Consider the following 18,522-nt stretch of genomic DNA (forward strand, 5'->3'; position numbering starts at 1 on the left):
ATCAGCCATCCAAAGATGAATGCTGATGAGTATTTGCATAATAATATCAGAACTTTCCCAAAGTAGGTTTCCAGTGGTCATGGCAGATGGGACTAAAAGAAAAGGTAAAATAATATACCCCAATAGCAGTAGATACTTTTGATGGGCTCCCAACTGGAGAAGCCTTCTGCTTTTCTATTTTATTTTTCATTGCATTAATTATAAGCTTTTTCATGTATCAGAGCTTTCGGCTAACGTCAGTTTTCCACCCCTAATTGTAAGATCTCTTTGTTCCATTAATGGCTTATCCGGATGTTTTATCTTTAGATTCAATGGTAAGTAACTAACAAGCTAACCATTAGGAGGGGTGGGCAAATTAACCGTTACCGTTTAACCGGCCGTCTACCGGCTTCGACCGAACCGATATAAACCGTAGCCGATATGCCGATATCCTTATCGGTTAAAAAAAGTATACCGGAATTCGGTCCGGTCCGGTCCGGTCCGGTTAAGCGGTTCTTATCGGTTAACCGGTTAACCGATAAGAAACCGGAATTTTTTTTTTATTTTTTTTTTTTTTAAGTCTTAGTCCCAAAACGGCGCCGTTTAGTCTTTTAGAGAGGTTTTCAAATTCCCACAAGTGACACAGGTTTCCGAATTTGTGTAATGGTGTTGCCCATGACTTATTTTCCTTTTGCTAAGTGACTTTAATTAGTTAATACTTTGTTTATTATTCATTAATGAATTTTATTTTAATTTGGGTTTGGGTAGGTTTGATGTTTTTTTTTTAAGTGATGGCATTTGATGAGATTTCTTTGCCTTTGGTAAAAGCATTTTTCATTAACTAGTTTTGCTAGTCTAATTAGCATTCATTATGTTAATTAGTCAATTTGCTTTGGAAAAATGTATTTTATAATATTAAAAAAAAAAAAAAAAAAAGTTGAAGTGGATCAATATAAAAAAGCTTCAATTTTTAGCCCAAAAAACAAATATTTGGGTCCAAACAAAAAGTATTTGGTCCCTAAAACAACTCATTTTTAATAAATTATTTTATCCCAACAAAAAGTATTTGGGCTCTCAAAAGTCAAAAAAACTCATTTTTGCTTTTTGGCCCAACAAAATAAATCAATATAAAGCTCTCGGTTAAATCGGTTAACCGGTTTAACCGGACCGTTTAACCGTGTACCGTTTTAACCGAAATTATCGGTTAAAATTCTTATTGGTTCGGTATCGGTTAATAAACCGTTTAACCGAAAATTATCGGTTAATAACCGATAAGGTCCTTAACCGGACCGTTTTGACCGATACCCAGGCCTAATTAGGATCCCAGCACTTTTTTATTGAAATGATCAGCTCATTTTACTGATCATTATGAGTTATTTTAATCAAAGGGAAGCAAATAATAGTACTCCTCCCAAACCATATCTTGCTGCTAACTTATAATGCACAAATTAAGTAGCTTGATTATTGAGTACATACGTACAAGTGTACAAATGTTAAATCCCACGTTAGAAAGATACGATAGATGTGAGGTGTTAATATATTATAATTTGACACTAACTCACAGGCTTTAAGCTTTTTCGACGATTGATATTTCAATATGTTATATTATAATATTATTATACATCTCCCCATGGCATTCATCATACTTATACAAATGGTAGCATCATATCATATAAAAACCAATATCTATAAAGTGGTGCAGTTCATATCAAGAACTTTTATAGGCTACTAAATATCAAAAGAAGCAAGAATCAACATGTTGGTTAAGATTAAAAGGCACAAATGCAAGAAAAAAGATACCATTAATCTAGAAGTAGTTTCTTGCAGAAGCCTCACAAGTCACGGCCACTATACAAAAAAGACATACCAAAGTTTATAGGCTGTGTCTTTTTTATTGAGATTGATTATTTCAGCATTTTTTTTTTTCCTGCAAGGATTGGGGAAACGTTTACTGGGTCTCTCTCTCTCTCTGGGCCTTGAGCGATCGTTTTAGGCCCACCAAATTGGTGTGTTAGAGTCGTGGAGTGCATTTGGGCCAGATAGATAGTGAGCCATTTAAGAAAAAGGTGAAATGAGCAAATTGTTGTCATTAGAAAACTAAGCCACTCATTGGGTCTTTAAAAGATTCGGCCCTTTGGAATTAGGTTCTTCTCCATTTCATTTGAACTGGATAATATTCAATTAGTTATAGTAGAGGGTATTTTTGTCTCTTCAAAAGATTCGGCCCTTTGGAATTAGGTTCCTCTCCATTTCATTTGAACTGGATAATATTCAATTAGTTATAGTAGAGGGTATTTTTGTCTCTTCAAAATTGAAGAGACAAAAATACCCTCTATTATAACTAACTGGATATTATCCCGTTCATTTAAATTGGCAAGGATCATATGGCCTTTTGGGCCTACTTTTTGGGCTTAATTTAAACATTTTTTGCCATTAAAAAAAATTAAGAATTTTTTGGCCCAATAAGCTATTGTTGTGGTTGACTGGAAGTGTAAAACTTAAAACTTTTTTTTTTTTTTTGTATAAAGTAAAATTTAAAACTTAAACCTTAGAGTAAAACCGTAACCACGTCGTTTATTTTTTTAATAAATAAATATATATTATATATACATACTCGGTTAGCGGTTATAGCCGCTTTAGGCATTTTCAAAAACTGGTAACCATCCTGGCTATTTTCAATCGCTTTTAGAAACAGTTGGCCGGTTTGCCGGTTTTCAATTATTAGTTGGTAGTCAATTACTTGTTGGCAGCTGATTAACCAGCCGGCTTTACACCCCCCTAGGGCTTTAAGTATTAGTAATGTTTATGCCTACAAAGGTAATAGCTTGTGACGAAGGCTTGGTTTGTGAAGAAAAAGTTGGTTCGAATCTTGAGTTTACACACCGCATCAATTGCATGCCTCTTACGTTCGGTTTGGCTAGGCACTACGCCGTCGTATAGTTTAAATCTCGGCCGTTGTTATTTCTACCACAGATAGGGCTGTTAAGTGAGCGAAGCGTCTCGCGAGCAAGCTCGGGCTCGGCTCGCATAAGCTCGGCTCGTGCTCGACTCGAATATTAAATGAAGCACTTCATGAACACAAATCCTAGCTCGAATATTAAACGAAGCAAGCTCGGCTCGACTCGGCTAAGCTCGTGAACAGCTCGTATAAGCTCGAGTGTGTGTATATATATATATATATATATATATATATATATATATAAACTAAGTAATACATAATTAATTATAAATCTCATAATTATTAAAACCTTAAAATTACATTTATATTTAACCATTAGAGAATGAAAAATTCTAGACCCTTCGTGATCAAAGAGAGAGAGAGAGCAATCATTAAAAAGACCTCGATTTAATTAGAGCATATCCAAACGAAAGGAAGAAGAATCAAGCAGAAACTATTGAGGAAGATTGCGAAAGGCATAAATTATTGAAGAATCAAACAGACCCAAACACTATCACTACCTGTCTGGTGAGTGAGAGTGAGAGAGTGGGAAACGAGAGTTTAGGTGGAAGATCCGTTGTGACTGGTGAGGGGAATTGAGAGAGAAACGTTAAAAAAATATTTTTTTGTAGGGGGCGTTGTCCCAATGCAGTTTGAATGCAACATGTTAACTTGTCCCACATTGTTAAGAAAACATCAATCTCCAAGTTTGCTTATCTATAAAATAATGCATATCCTCTCTCTTTGAAGCCAAATGTCTTGCTGTATTGACTCAGGCTCCATACTCGACTAGTCAGGCTAAACAAATGCTCATATGCAAACTAACTTCTTAAGCCGTTTAAGAGTACTTGAAGTTAAAAAAAAATTTTAAAACAAAAATATTAAATATAAGAGCCAGCTCGCGAGCTGGCTCGGCTCGACTTATTATTAGCTCGAGCTCGATTTTTTTGGCTCGCCCTTAAGCTCGACTCGAGCTCGAGCTCGAATAAAATTTAAACGAGCCAAGCTTGAACAAGGGAAGCTCGCTCAAGCTCGGCTCGTTTACACCCCTAACCACAGATATATAAGCCGGATCCCAAGTATACATACGAATCACGCGTGGGTAATTTTAAAGGTTAGGGTACGGGTTCGGGTTCGGGTTCAGTCTCATTTTTCACTTTTCCCTCTCCTCTCCCACGCTGCTCTCTCTCTCTCTCTCTCTGCTCACGGCCTCCTTCCACCGCCAACCACTTCCGCCACCACCGGCAACGCCCACCATCAAAAAATCGGAAGAAGAAGGTATGTGTACGTGTTTACATATGAGGATCAGATTTTTCTTTATTTGTGATGGGTTTGCTTTGGTTTTTGTTTTGATTTGGGTTTGGGTTTGTCTGTTTATCTATTTGTTTTGTTCAATTTTGTGGAGTGATGCTCTTGTTTATGCTTTGGGTTTCCGTTTTGATTTGACTTTGTTTGTTTAGCTATGATTTGTTATTTATTTTTATTTTTACTTCGTGTTTTGGTGAGGTGGCGGGAAACAATGTTTCTCCTTAGAGAATTGCTAACACCGTGAATCATATTGAATTTGCAGTAGGTCATTATCTTCTGTTCAACTCCCAGGTTGAATAAAAGATTGCTGACTCTATCCAAGAGTGGCATACACATCGATAGCATAAAGAATTTCCTGTTCATTTTGATTTAAGAGAGAGAGATGTTCCATGCAATTTATAATTTATTTATTTTTATAGGCAATGAAGATTCAGGTAACATGGCAGTCCTCAATGAAAAGTATATATAACGTCACTTTCAATTGAAGTAAAAGGGAGCACATCAGAAGAGAGCAAAAATTCCTTGTGTAAAATTGTATTCCTTCCCCGCCATTTGATCTAATCATAAATCCGGGGTTATTAAATCTTATTAGGATAGTAGTAGTAGAATAAAGAAATACTGGAGTCTAGGATTGTTTAGAGGGAAAGGTTTTGGTTTGTGTCCTGTGTTTTGTGTCTGTACAAGCTGTGGATGTCATACTTCCTCAAGCCCTAATGCGACGTCCCCAACTTATGTCTCGTACACGAATGATTCAGGATGTAGGCCATGCTAGAGAGGGGAAGAGGGAAACTATAGCGCCCTGAGTTTTGGGTGAGAATGATTATCTAATGTGGTGTTGCACCTATGCGGCACAATTTTCATTAAAAACCCTAACGGTAGATGTATGGAGGGAGCGATTTGATTACAAAGCATATCTTGTAAGGAGTGATTTGAAAATTTTTTAACCCTAAATAGTGATTTGATAAAATGGTAAACCCCATGAACCTCTACAGTACTTTTTTCCTTAAAAAAAAAAAAATAAGGGTTGCAAAGTCTATTTTGTATGCTATTAAAGGATTGTGTTGTATTGCCTAGGCCCATCTCTTTGTCATACTAATCCCTAAGTTACATACACACGCACATTTACTTACTTCTAGTCCTCTTATCATGCCGTCTAAAAACACTGCCTTATAATGGGAATTGGATGTGTCCACAAACCAGCCAATTGTTTGAATATTGGGATATTTTTAACATTTTATCTGTTGAAGAATATCACATTCAGCTGCACTTTGGCCATTTAAAAATGGCAGCGAACCCATTGGTTTAATGGTTAGTTTAAGTCCTGAAATTTTATTCTATCATCAATGGAGTTTTGCAATTGTTCTTTCTTTTTTTGTTTTTATTGTCATCTATGTATATACTATTTTGTTTAAATTAGGCATATGGGAGATTCAATTATATTTTTTCTGGTTGATGTTTTGTGATGTGTTTTTAAGGTTGTATTATCATGCAATGTATTATTGTAACAATGGAAATTTGTGGAGCCATAACTGATTGGTAAAGATTTTTTTTTTGGTTCTTTTTTTTCCCTCAAATTTTAATACTTACTTCTTCTTTTGTTATTAAATCTTAGTGTTACAAATATCAGCCATGGCTGAAGAAGCAGGTATGTTTATGGTTACCCAAACGATTGGCAGTGTTTTGTGTTGCAAATGTGGTATTCCAATGGCACCAAATTCTGCCAATATGTGTGTCAAGTGTTTGCGCTCAGAAGTTGACATCACAGAAGGTCTGCAGAAGAATGTGATCATAATTCATTGCCCCGAGTGTGACACCTACTTGCAGCCACCGAGAACTTGGGTCAAAGCACAATTGGAATCGAAGGAGCTTTTGACTTTCTGCGTGAAGAGGCTGAAGAATTTGAATAAAGTAAGATTGGTGAATGCGGAGTTCATTTGGACCGAACCCCATTCCAAAAGGATCAAGGTCAAATTGAAAATTCAAAAAGAGGTTCTTAATGGAGCAATACTTGAACAATCGTATGTGGTCGAGTTTGTTCAGCAAGAAAATATGTGTGAATCTTGTTCGAGGGTTCAGGCCAATCCAGACCAGTGGGTTGCAGCCGTGCAACTGCGCCAGCATGTTTCTCACAGGCGCACTTTCTTTTATTTGGAGCAGCTGATTCTGAAGCATGGTGCTGCTGCCGCTGCCATAAAGATTAAGCAGATGGATCAAGGGATTGACTTCTTTTTCTCAAACCGGAGTCATGCTGTGAAATTTGGGGAGTTCATTGGTAAGGTTGCTCCAGTGAAGAGTCGCCATGACAAACAGCTTGTTTCCCATGATTCTAAGAGTAATAACTATAATTACAAGTACACTTTCTCAGTCGAAATCTGCCCAATATGTCGTGAGGATTTGATCTGTTTGCCTCCAAAAGTGGCTGCTAGTTTGGGAAATCTGGGGCCTCTTGTGATTTGCGCTAAAGTGACCAGCAGCATTGCTTTGTTAGATCCGTTCACCTTAAGGCTTTGTTTCTTGGATGCTGATCAGTATTGGAGGGCGTCATTCAAGTCTCTACTCACTAGCAGGCAGCTAGTGGAGTATATAGTGTTAGATGTGGAGATTGTTTCTTCTGAAGTTAATGTTGGTGGCTCCAAGTATGTTTTAGCTGATGCACAAGTGGCCCGTGTATCGGATTTTGGGAAAAATGATACAATTTTCTCCATAAGAACGCATCTAGGCCATCTTTTGAGCCCTGGGGATTATGCTCTTGGCTATGACTTATATGGGGCTAACGGTAATGACAGCGAACTAGAGAAGCACAAGGGTCTGATCCTTCCAGATGCAATTTTGATAAAGAAGAGCTATGAAGAGAAGCGCCAGAAGAAGCGTGGGAAACCTCGTGCCTGGAAGCTTAAATCCCTTGACATGGAAGTTGATGATAGAGGTAGAGGTGATCCGGAGAAGATGAATTCCGAGTATGAACAGTTCTTGAAAGATCTGGAGGAGAACCCTGATATGAGGTTCAATATATCATTGTACCGTAATAGAGAATACCAGCCATCAGAGATGACATCTGTGGCTGACGGAGATGATTTACCTTCTATTCCTGTGGAAGAGTTGCTTGCTGATCTCGCTCTAAGCGAAGAGGAAGATGAAGGTGATGACATGAGAGAGTGATCAGAAGTTTTTGCTCTTACACAAAAGCCTTGTTTGTTCTTCCATTGCTATTAAAGCTTTAAAGCATTTGTTTTTGAGTGTGATTGTTTATGTTCTAAAGGAGGAATATGTACTTCAACATAGTTGTTTTGAGTTATTAATATTAGCCTTGTTTGAGTTTGGAAAGCCTTGCTTATTATTATTTTTTTTTAATTCAGTTGAAACTTGACAATTCAATTGTTAATGGTAATTAACACAATGCGCAAGGCACGGTGTAATTAACTCTAGTTAAAGCAAGTGCTGGTTCGAAGAGGACACTTGTCCTAATTAAACTTGATTATAATCTCTCTATTTTTGTCTAGACTTTTGGGTTTATGCTAATTGGTTCTTCAGGTTGACATAAACAAGTGTCGAGTTAAGATTCCAAGGAAGCTACCTAACTTGAAAACAATATTGGAATGAATATTTTAACAAAATACCAAACTGCTCATTGTCTTTTACAACTTAAAGGTTAAAAGGGTTTAACTAAATAACTATCCAACAGTTTTATGGTTTTTTAAATGAACGGTTAGTCAACTTATAGGTTTGATTAAAATGTCTTCGAATTATATTAATAGGCGAACGAAGCTGCCAAAAAGAAAATAAATACCATCAGATTAGTGCCGAATGAGTAGGCCACCATAGATGTCGGATTCATAATAGTGGTGGAATGTTAGGATCTTAAGAACTAAGAATTCAACAAAATCAATATCCAATAGTTAAGACCCTTGTCCAACAATAGTTACAATACTCTCCAACAATTTATATCCTCAAAGTGATTTTTTTTCCCTTTCTCTTATATCATACTTCGTAATTATTGACCAACACAGACTGTTCTGCAAACTAGCAGGCCAATGAAAATTAGGCATGCTCTTCAACTGCATTACAAAGGTGCTTCGCAAAGATGTTATCCAAACGATGGCTCAATTGTTGCAGAGCTCCCAATTAGGTGAGCCATGGAAGCTTTGGTGGCAACTTGGACTCACATGAGCATAATTGTTCGTGAAGCTTACTGAGCTATATGTGATGTTACTCATAGTTTCAAGACCTGCAACCTAGCTATAATCCATGTTATCTTATTATGGATTATAGTTGTTTAAGTGTATTATGGTGAATAGCACTAAGTAGCTAGCACATAAGAGACTCAAATCGAGTATAATTTGCTGTCTCAATTGCATGCAATTCATTCAGCTTTCACAAAGAGGTCATGTGCCGGCCCGGCCCAATCCTCTCTGGGCAGCCCAAATCAGATGCCATTAGCTGCCAAATCTGCACATAGATGAATCATCACTATCTTTCAAATTTGCCTCTTTTCTCTTTATTAACCCAAAGATCCGATAACACCCTTTAGATAGAAAAGCCCAAGCATGGATCCAATTAGCTCAATACTCGCCCTTGAACCACTGCCTCTAGGCAGTGGTTCAATGAGTATGATGATGAAAGGAACAATGAATATGATGATGACAATGTGAATTCGAGGGTGTGAGAAATCTATTAAAGAATTGGAGAATGTGAAGATTGGGGCAGTAGTTTTCGTTTGCAGGCAAAATATCATCAAGCTGCTTCTGAACTACGCAACATTCAACATTTATCAAGAAATATCTGAACACAAAACAACGCACGTCGAAACTCCATCCAAAATTTGGAATTCAACCAATTGAAAGAAGTATTTGATATTAGCATATAAAACAAAACTGTTTTTACGACTCTAAAACCGAGGACTTGCATTGCTCTTATTCATTAGATCCGGAACATAATTCAGTAAAAAGATCTGCTTCTATCTGAAAGAATAGAATTGGACTAAAATGGCAGTATATCGTTATAACTGTTTTAATTGAGTGCAATGGCTCAAACCAATTCCCACACATCAGACCTTCCATCCACCCGAAAGGAGCAAAATGTCGAAGGCTCTATTTTGCATCACCTTGTGATTCTGTAAGCCTACAAGAGCAGACACCAAAATATTTCATTATTTAAAGCCAAACGACATATGCGAAGATAATTGCGAATAAAATGTAACTAGAAAAAAACATTTTTTTTAAAAAAAAAAAAATCGAGTTGAATAAGCATACCTTAACCCTTTTCAATAGATCTTTTGCATTACTATCCTTCTTGAAGTGTTCTCTTACTGGCTGCAAATAGGCAGAACAAAAAATTTTAGTCTGCAGAAATAACAAAGTTGATAATTTGAGCGCTCTTTTGAGCAGATGTTGCATTGGTACCAATGGATCAGTTCATTATCCCCTTAAGAAATTATAGTAGTTTAACAACGACATTATCGCCACCACTAACACTGCATTCTCAGCAGCCTCTCCCTCGGGCCGGCGCACCAACCAAAAGATGGACATAAATGTGAGACGAGCATAATTAAATTTGAAAATACTACAGAAAATTTTTATGAGTAAATTCAAATTTGATCTAGGCGACGCAAAGGGATGCAACTCAAATACTACAAAACTGAGACAAGTTAACTACTGGAAGTACAGTTTACAACAGGGGAAAATCAGCAAATGTCAAAGTACTTGGTTTTTGCAGTTCTTAGAACTCACAAAAAGTATTTGATGAACTGGGCCAATCAAATTAAGGTTCCCCACACTTCAAGCATGATTACTAGATAGTTATTGCTTAAAGAAATCTAATATCATTTATCTAACATTAGTCAGGTTGTGCCATTAGTACCCAGGAAGCATCAATTAAATACAAATGGAAAGATGTTACCTCCAGTATCTTATTCAATGCCTTTGATAAAGCCGGTTTAAGGTCAGCTGGGTGTAGCTCCCCACTTTCATAGTCAGCAATCAATTCTTCAAAGCTTGTGAAGGTTCTGTGGATAAAGGGCATCATGCATAGGAAGAAAACAATCAGGAATTATGTTCTAGATTAACGTTGGCTCTGGAAAATAACTCAAGAGAAATGTACTACATTAAGGATAAAGTATTTTCAATAGGATGTGAGGATTAAATTCCGTGAAAAAACAGAAGTCCCCAGATTAATTAATTGAAACAAATAAAGCTGCAGTCATAAGATCTACAAAACTTACTTATGACCACCATTCTCTGCATTGCGTTCAACTATGAACTCCTTAAACCAAGGTAAAATGAGATACTTTACGTACTCTAAGCAAGGATTCCCCTCTACAATCTTTGGAGGACAATAAGCTTTCTTTACCTTCAAATTCACTTCCGCCTATGACATTCAGGAAAATAAATGTAAGGTTAAAACCCTCATTTGATACTTTCATTATACCTGTATTTTATGTGCAACTGATAGAAGCAATGCAACAACATAAATCGCAAGTTGATACCACTTTACTATCACCCTACCTCATCATCTTCCATAAAAATGGAGGACGATGGATCACTTTTTGACATCTTCTCCTGCCCTTGCTGTAAACCAGGTAACATATCTGTAAATCACCATTAAGCAAAACTAATAAACACCACACAACTATTCACACAAAACATTATAGGATAGAAAAATAAAGATAGAAATAGTTTAAGAAATTAGGAAGATACGGTGTGACAAAATAATGGGCTTGTTCTTCCTCTTGATGTCATCACAGTACTCTCTTGCAAGTACATTCACTTTCCGCTGATCCATTCCGAGTTGGCAAATGTCAGCCTATTATGACCCCAAAAAAAAAAAAAAACAGAACATTACATATAGTCAACAATGATGAGTTTTCACAAAATCAACACAAAATTTTCTTTTTCCCCCCAAATTCAATTCCAAATTATGCACTGTATTGACAATCATATGCACCCTGTTCAAAAGACAATACTGCAAGAAAATCAAAGTCTCCAAAACAAGGGTGTAACGACCCAGAAAAATCACTAGCCACATACATGTTATTACTCCAAAAGGGACTAGTCAAGTTGCAATTGGAGTTCTTCAGGATTATTTATAAAGTCCAATCTCACCTATTAAGAAATCAATATGAGACTTAACACCCATAAGCATCTTTATAATTCACCCACTCAATGTGGGCAATTAGTCTTTTCCTAATATGGGACTAACTTTTTGGGAGTGTGATAATCTCCCTCACCCAAATCCTTGACGTCCTCGTCATGGCCCACACCGCAAGGCCTAAGCACCACATGATGTTACTAGGTTGTCTTATACCATTTGTAACAACTCAACAAAAAATGCTAGCCACATCTACACTATCACTTCAAAAGGATTAGTCATGTTGCAATTGGAACCCCTAGAATTACTTCTAAAGCCCGATCTCACTTAGTAAGAAACCAATATGAGACTTAGCACCCATGAGCACCTTTATTACCCTACCAATTCAATATGGACAATTCATCTTCCCAATATGAAACTAACTTTCTAGGGTGTCACAAAAGAAGAAAACAATCTTAGAGCCAAATAACAAAATAGTAATTTCTTAGTACTTATATAAACAAAAACAAAAAATCAGCTAAACTTCAAATTAAGTCATCAGTTTACAAGTAGATGACATAACCATGCAATGATTGTTACAGCTTCCATTCGGAAACCCAAAATAGGTGTGTGAGAGTGAACTGAGCCACTACTGAGCACATGAAGCTTGGGTAAAATATGTGACCAATGAGGTAGAATGGCTCAATGAATCATATTCATTCTAGCGTTGATCCCCACCTCTCTGCACAAATATGGGTTCCCTATCTGAACAAGGCTCAAGAAAATCTGATACTCATATTAGTTGAGTCTTTCCTATAACCCTGACTGAAATGACAGTGTACCTGATTGAGATTGAAATGTGATTGGTACACATCACAAACAGAAATCATCATATTTTGACCTGTGTATAAAGATATGGCATTGCCTCTGCCTAGAATCCTTCAAATTATTACACAATAATAGGGATAATAAAGACAAATCAGTACCCAGGAAATCATTTTCATGGCCACCATTAATATTTTCACCACTTAATGTGGACATATGCAATTTTTTTTTTTTTTTAATTTTTTTTTATGGTTTTATGTCGGGGAACCTCTCCAAGGCAGGGCCCTTCAGACCCACTCCTATAGAGTAAACCCTGATCCCGTGCACCTCACCCTCAAAAGTTTCCCTACAAGGAACTGGCTAAATCGCTGGCTTTCATCAAGGGGTGTGACCCCAAGAGATTGTTTGCACCCATGAGGTGTTGAATCTTAGACCCTGAAGGGAACAAACACCAAAGCCTCCACCACTTGAGCCAACCCCTTGAGGTTACATATACAAACTTATAAAGGTATCTCAACATGCGAAGAGCGAATCCACTGCATATTGCATATATTATGTTATAGCAACAAAAGACCTTTGTGAAACACTGAACAATATTCAAGCAAATGAGGAAGTGCAAGGTATAGTCTCAACACAAGCCAACCAGTACAACAAAACAGTCTATGCACAAACTAGATGCAAAAGGCCAGCACCTTCAGGAAAAATATATCAGCACACTGCATGCATGGGTAGAGTATTTGGGCTGCAGACAACTCATCCTGCTCACTTCGACCCATAATTTGACTACACCTGTAATAACAACAGCAAAATCTAAGTCGAAAAGGACCATATGGCCAGTGCATTGCAAAAAATCATACAATTCTTGACCTGATTATCCTTGGGAGTTTATTCCTTCGAGCTATATCCATAACAAGAGGCCAGTACTCATCTGCTCTAGAATTGATCTCCTTTGACGACCACAAAAATTCAACTTTTCCTCCTACATCCATCCCAACAGCTTTCCAAATCTCAATCATGTAGCGCCCCACAGTCTCGATTTTCTTCAAATCACCCCCCATCTTATTGTTTAGCTGGGCAAACCAATCAGCAATCCAGATTTTCACTCTGCAGCCAGCAGATGTCAGCTTGTTCACACTTATTGCCTTCATAACTCCCTGTACAACAAGTTAGAAAACAACCCATTTCGGATCTCATAATACAAACCACATGGCAAGTAAAACATGCCCCACACCCAAGATTCCAAGAGCCTTCCAGCCAATGATACCACCGTCATAATTCAATCATAATAAATATGATAAAACAAAAATTTCAGAAAATGTAAACAAAACAAACAAAAAAGGGGACAAATTTATGCTTTCTCATAGATATGGCACAAATTTCTCCACTAAGAAACCACAAATTCCAATAAAGAGCACACCACAATAATTCATTAAACATCAGAAAAAAAATGGATTACCTGATCTGAAATTAAGCTAATTACTAATTACACACTATAAGCCGCAAATTATTCAGGAAACGACAAACATTTTTATAGAATGCATGTGCTTACACAAAGCAAATAATAGGAGTGGAAATTATAATAACTCGAAAAGCTTTTCATATACAAATAAGCGGCTATACCTGAGCGATGTGCATTCGGCCAGAGGGCTCAAACCCGTCGTAGCAGACCGGTTCGGGCTTGTTCGACAACAGATTTCGCAGCTCCTCTTCGAGAATACACTCCTCTCCTACACTCCTAACAATCTGGTACTTCTCCTCCAAACTCATCCTGCATCAATAAATTCACCAACAAACAAATCAGATTCCTATGTGTATCCGTACAAATCGAGCATTTCAATCAAGCAAATTTTGCAAGAGATTCTAACTGGTTGCTTGGATTTGAAGAGCTCGAGGCTAGTTCATGCGTGTGGGATTCGGATACTGAGAGCGATTGAATGGCGGCCTCGGGTGGGGTTTCATTTTTGTCTGGTGCTTCAGTCGCCATTCGAGCTACGAAGCAAGCTACGCTCGGGAGCTTTTGGAAATGGAATTCAAAGCTACGGTTTTTGTTTGTAAGAACAACGATGAGCTAGGGCTTCTGTTTTTGTTTACATATGTCTAAAGAGAGCGACTTGGGTGCGCATTGTCCAAAATGCCACCAATAAACGTCAACCAATTTCATTAAACTTATATTTAAAATAAAAATTCAACCACACTAAATTATACTTTAAATAAAATAAAATAAAAAGTAGAATTGAAGGGGTGGCTCCAATTCCTTTTTTTTAAAAAAAAATAAACAATTAATTTTTTATTTCATATGTAATATAATCTGGTATAGTTAAACTTTTTTTTTTGATAAATGCTAAGGGCCCAACTTTTTTGCCCAACAAAAGTCCAACTTTTACCTTTTATTTTTTTTCTAAAAAAACCAAAATGAAAAATGGAAAAAATGTCTGAAGCAACCCTATCTATTTTTGGCATTTCTTTTATTTAGTATTTTTTTTAAAATGAAAAATAGTATTTTTCTTCATAATAATGACATTTTCTTTAAAAAAATGACATTATTATGAAAAAAAATACCATTTTTCATTTTTTTTAAAATACCAAATAAAATAAAGACAAAAAATAGATAGGGTTGCTTTAAACATTTTTTTCATTTTTTATTTTATTTTATTTTTTAAAAATAAATAAGGCAAAAGTTGGACTTTTGTTGGGCAAAAAAGTTGGGTCCCTATCATTCCTCTTTTTTTTTTTAACTTAAGTTTTGTAAGTTTGGCTTAAGTGTCACCTTCTGATTAGTTGCACAAAACTCACATTTTGTGCAACCTCCCTATATAAATTATTCTCATAAACTAAACAATGAGCTAAGCAAATTTTACAAAGTGAGGTGGCAACCATGATTGGAAATTAATTTGAATTCAAATTTTGATAAAATCAATTATATTATGCAACGTTATTTTGTAAAATTTGTTTGTAAGTATAGAATTTTTTTTTTTTTTTTAAGTATAATAATAATATGTTTTATATAGTTACGAACCAACTCAAGTTTTAGGATTTCAATACTGATTTCTTTAACAATATATTATTATATATAGTATAAATTTTTATCTATATATTGTATAAATATATAATACATAACTATATAAGACATATTATACAATATAGCACATAACTATAATTTATAGGTAGCAAATTAACAATATATTATTATTATTATATATAACTAGATAATAGAAACTATGGTACATGTATAATGTGAGTAAGTTAAAAATATAATATATTATGTATCACTAATTAACTATAGTACAAGTATAGTATATAAGTATACTTGAACAAAAAAAAAAGGAAAAAAAAGAAGAAGCTAGTAATATATTAATGTATATTTGTATACAACATATATGAATAAGCTAACGAGTCAGTCGAGCTTTAAACGAGTTGAACTTGTGAGCTCTTATCGAGTTTTCTCTTACGAGTCGATATGTATCATTTACTAATCGAGCGGGTTTCTAAAGTAACGAGCGAGTTTGAATACTATCGAGTTAGAGTTTGGATCGAGTTAAACCGAGTGAGTTGTTGAATATATTAGTTTATTTACAGTCTTAGATAAAAGTATAAATGAACAAACTATAGTTTATAGCTTGCAACAAAAAGACCATATAACTTATCATGGACTTCATAAAACTCTCATAAACTTTTACGTGTTTTTAAATCACTTATTCAAAGTTCAAAAACTCTCAATTTATGGTATCAAACTTTCATTTTTTTGCAATGTCCCTATTTGTTAGGATGAATCTTTGTGATTTTTTATTTTATTTTTGGGAAAACTTCATTTAACCCCCTAAATTGTCATCGCTTTTACAATGTCTCCCCTTCAATTCCTCCAAATTTAGTGTATCAAACTTTGAATTTTTTTCGATGTCCCTCCTCCGTTAGAATTTTCGTTAAATCCCAACAAACTTCCCAAAATATCTCCATTTGTTTTATGAAAAAAAAAAAAAAAAAAAACAAAAACAAAGATTAAGGCGTTGGTTCGAATTTAATAGTATTTGCAAAAATATTCATGCTTCAATCTTTGTAAAAAAGTTTAAATAAGGGGCGACATTAAAAAAATTAAAAGTTTGATACACTAAATTAAGAGGTTTTGAACTTTAATGGAGGAACATTGCAAAATAGGTGACAATTCAAGGAGAGTAGGTGAAGTTTTTCCTTTGTTTTGTTTTGGCTTTTTTTTTTTTTTTTTTTAAATGAATATTTTGAGAATTTTGGAAATATTTAACAAGAAATTATAACTGAGGGGAATATTGCAAAAAACTGAAAGTTCAATTTCCTAAATTTAGAATTTTTAAACTTTGAATGTAATTTTAAAAAGAGTGAAAGTTCACTGAGTTATTCTAAAGTTTCTCCTACCATAATTATTTTAATTTATTTTTTACCTTTATTCTCAGTGGAAGAATCATATTTAATATTAATAAACATCATAAAATTGACAATTCCAAGGGAAATATATTATAATCTAATAAAAACTTTATATTTTGCCCATAAAAGTTCATGTGGCAAGATGCCACATCATCTTCTTTTTGTTTAGTATTTTTCCCTTCACAAAAAAAAAAAAAAAAAAAAAAAAAAATGATGTGATATCTTGCTATGTAGACTTTTATGGACAAAATGTGAAGTTTTTATTAGATTAAAGTATTTCTCATTCCAAGGCTGCGTTCAAAGAATTCATCGTTCTTTGGTACTTGCAAGTATTTTCTTTTTACCAAAGAGAAAGTCCAAATAATATGAAATAAGGTGTTGATGTATTAAGGGAGTCTTCAAAATCCATCTCTTTACATGCGTTAAGCTTTTGACTTTTGAAGTAAATGAAAGAAACTTTAACTGCCAAAAGAAATATTTTACCAAATCCAGAGGATACCAAAAATCCTAATAAAAAAATAAAATCTATGACGTTTTATGCAAATTATCACCCATAATATCCTTTCCAAATGTAAGAACTAAAACTCCATTTTCCTTGTTCTTCATACTTATAAATACACCTCTCTTCAATTTAGGTATTATGCTTAAGCATACATGCTTCTGCCCAGGTTTGGACAAATTCATCTGCAAATTTGAAACACAATGGTCAAAGCTCATTGGTATCATCTGCATCCCTATTGCCGGGTAAGATAAATTTCATTTCGAGAAATGTTAGGAGTATTAAATTTTTTACTAAGAAATAAGTATCGAGATGCTTTGGAGCTTATTAATTGGTACCCGTTGCATTTTTATTTATTAATTGTTTTGATCATCTTTAATAAATAAGCTCCACATCACCTTAGTAAAAAATTTAAAACGCCGAGAACTTCTCATTTCATAAACAAGTTGTCTACTGCATGGGTTTGGATTTGTTCGCTTTTTTTTTTTTATTGGTTTTACTACCATTTTAGCATGTTAGGTTGAGTTCATTTGTTTATTTCATCCCTCTCTTTTGAATCTTTATTATAAAGGTGTGGCTACTCTTTCATTTATATATTATTTTCTATAAATGTTAGAAACTGCATTTTTATTTTATAACTATCTTATACTTTTGATGTCACCGTTTCCCGTTAACTTTTTATTTTTTTATTCAACATTGTGAGATAAAAATACTCATTATTCCCCGTTAACTTTCTCCCCCCATGTTTTTTGCTTATTCTTGTAAGGTTGCGTTTGGGATTGTGATTTCACAAGAATAATTTGTGTTTTTAAAAGATATCGCAAAATATAAGGTATAAGGTGTTTGACATTGCGATTTAAAAAGTACTTAATTTAAAATAGAAAAAAAAAAATTTACGATTTCTATAAGCAGGTTAAAGGGTGCTTATTTGAAAAAATGCGAATTTAAACTAAAATTATGATTTATCATAACAAATATTTAATTAAAAAAAAAACTTTTTAACATGTTTTACCAAACGCATTTAAAATCGCACTTATTGAAATCGCAATTCCAAACAGATCCTAAGGATTGGAAAATTCTTACCCCCCTCTTTGGGCCTTGACCTGCTTTGGATAATGGACTATAGGCCCACCATATTGTCGTCTGCACACTTGCAATTGACATTGCTGGACGGGTTTATATGGATTCGTGGGCTAAGTTTGGTTATGGACTCTATGTTTAGCCATCAAGACATCAGGTTCATTGCACATTAAAAAAAGGAAAATATTATGTGTTCTTTTAGTATTTTTTTGATGTTCTTCCAACTGTGATGTTGCTTTTAAAATTACCGTTGAATTTGAGATTATTATTATTGACTTTTAATCTATTGGTGATTTTAAAAGTCACATTACAGTTGGGAGAACACCAGAAGAACAATTAGCATTTTCCTTAAGAAATTACTTAAAAAATGTCATGTTAATTAGTAAAAAAATAAAATAAAAATAAAGTAGCATTACTTTTTTACATTTATCTTCTA

The 18,522-nt window shown here is 34.8% G+C and overlaps 1 protein-coding gene and 1 pseudogene across 2 annotated transcripts; one reads left to right on the top strand and one right to left on the bottom strand.

The window, feature by feature from the left end:
- Positions 1-4,042: 4,042 nt before the first annotated feature.
- On the top strand, positions 4,043-7,543 carry LOC132168053 (uncharacterized; annotated as a pseudogene). Its single transcript, XR_015911475.1, has 2 exons — positions 4,043-4,195; positions 5,838-7,543. The product of XR_015911475.1 is annotated as an uncharacterized LOC132168053 (transcript).
- A 1,478-nt stretch (positions 7,544-9,021) lies between these two features.
- LOC132164960 (Tyrosyl-tRNA synthetase, class Ib, bacterial/mitochondrial) lies at positions 9,022-14,191 on the bottom strand. Its single transcript, XM_059575480.2, has 10 exons — positions 13,978-14,191; positions 13,733-13,880; positions 12,980-13,266; positions 12,805-12,901; positions 10,918-11,023; positions 10,726-10,808; positions 10,443-10,588; positions 10,121-10,226; positions 9,475-9,534; positions 9,022-9,343 (listed from the first exon to the last, which is right to left on the bottom strand). Exons 1-10 carry the CDS (start codon positions 14,094-14,096, stop codon positions 9,323-9,325), a joined length of 1,173 nt encoding a protein of 390 aa, XP_059431463.2. The 5' UTR covers positions 14,097-14,191; the 3' UTR covers positions 9,022-9,322.
- Between the last annotated feature and the right edge of the window lie 4,331 nt (positions 14,192-18,522).

This window comes from Corylus avellana, chromosome 2 (genome assembly GCF_965113065.1).
Source record: "Corylus avellana chromosome 2, dhCorAvel1.hap1.2, whole genome shotgun sequence".
NCBI lineage: Eukaryota > Viridiplantae > Streptophyta > Magnoliopsida > Fagales > Betulaceae > Corylus > Corylus avellana.

Excerpts from the sequence above, each read along its gene's own strand:
- LOC132164960 (XM_059575480.2), bottom strand. The coding sequence starts at position 14,096 with ATGGCGACTGAAGCACCAGACAAAAATGAAACCCCACCCGAGGCCGCC. Across the intron at positions 13,267-13,732 it reads GCCGAATGCACATCGCTCAG|GGAGTTATGAAGGCAATAAG; the intron begins GTATAGCCGCTT and ends CTTGTTGTACAG. Across the intron at positions 12,902-12,979 it reads AAACTCCCAAGGATAATCAG|GTGTAGTCAAATTATGGGTC; the intron begins GTCAAGAATTGT and ends TTGTTATTACAG.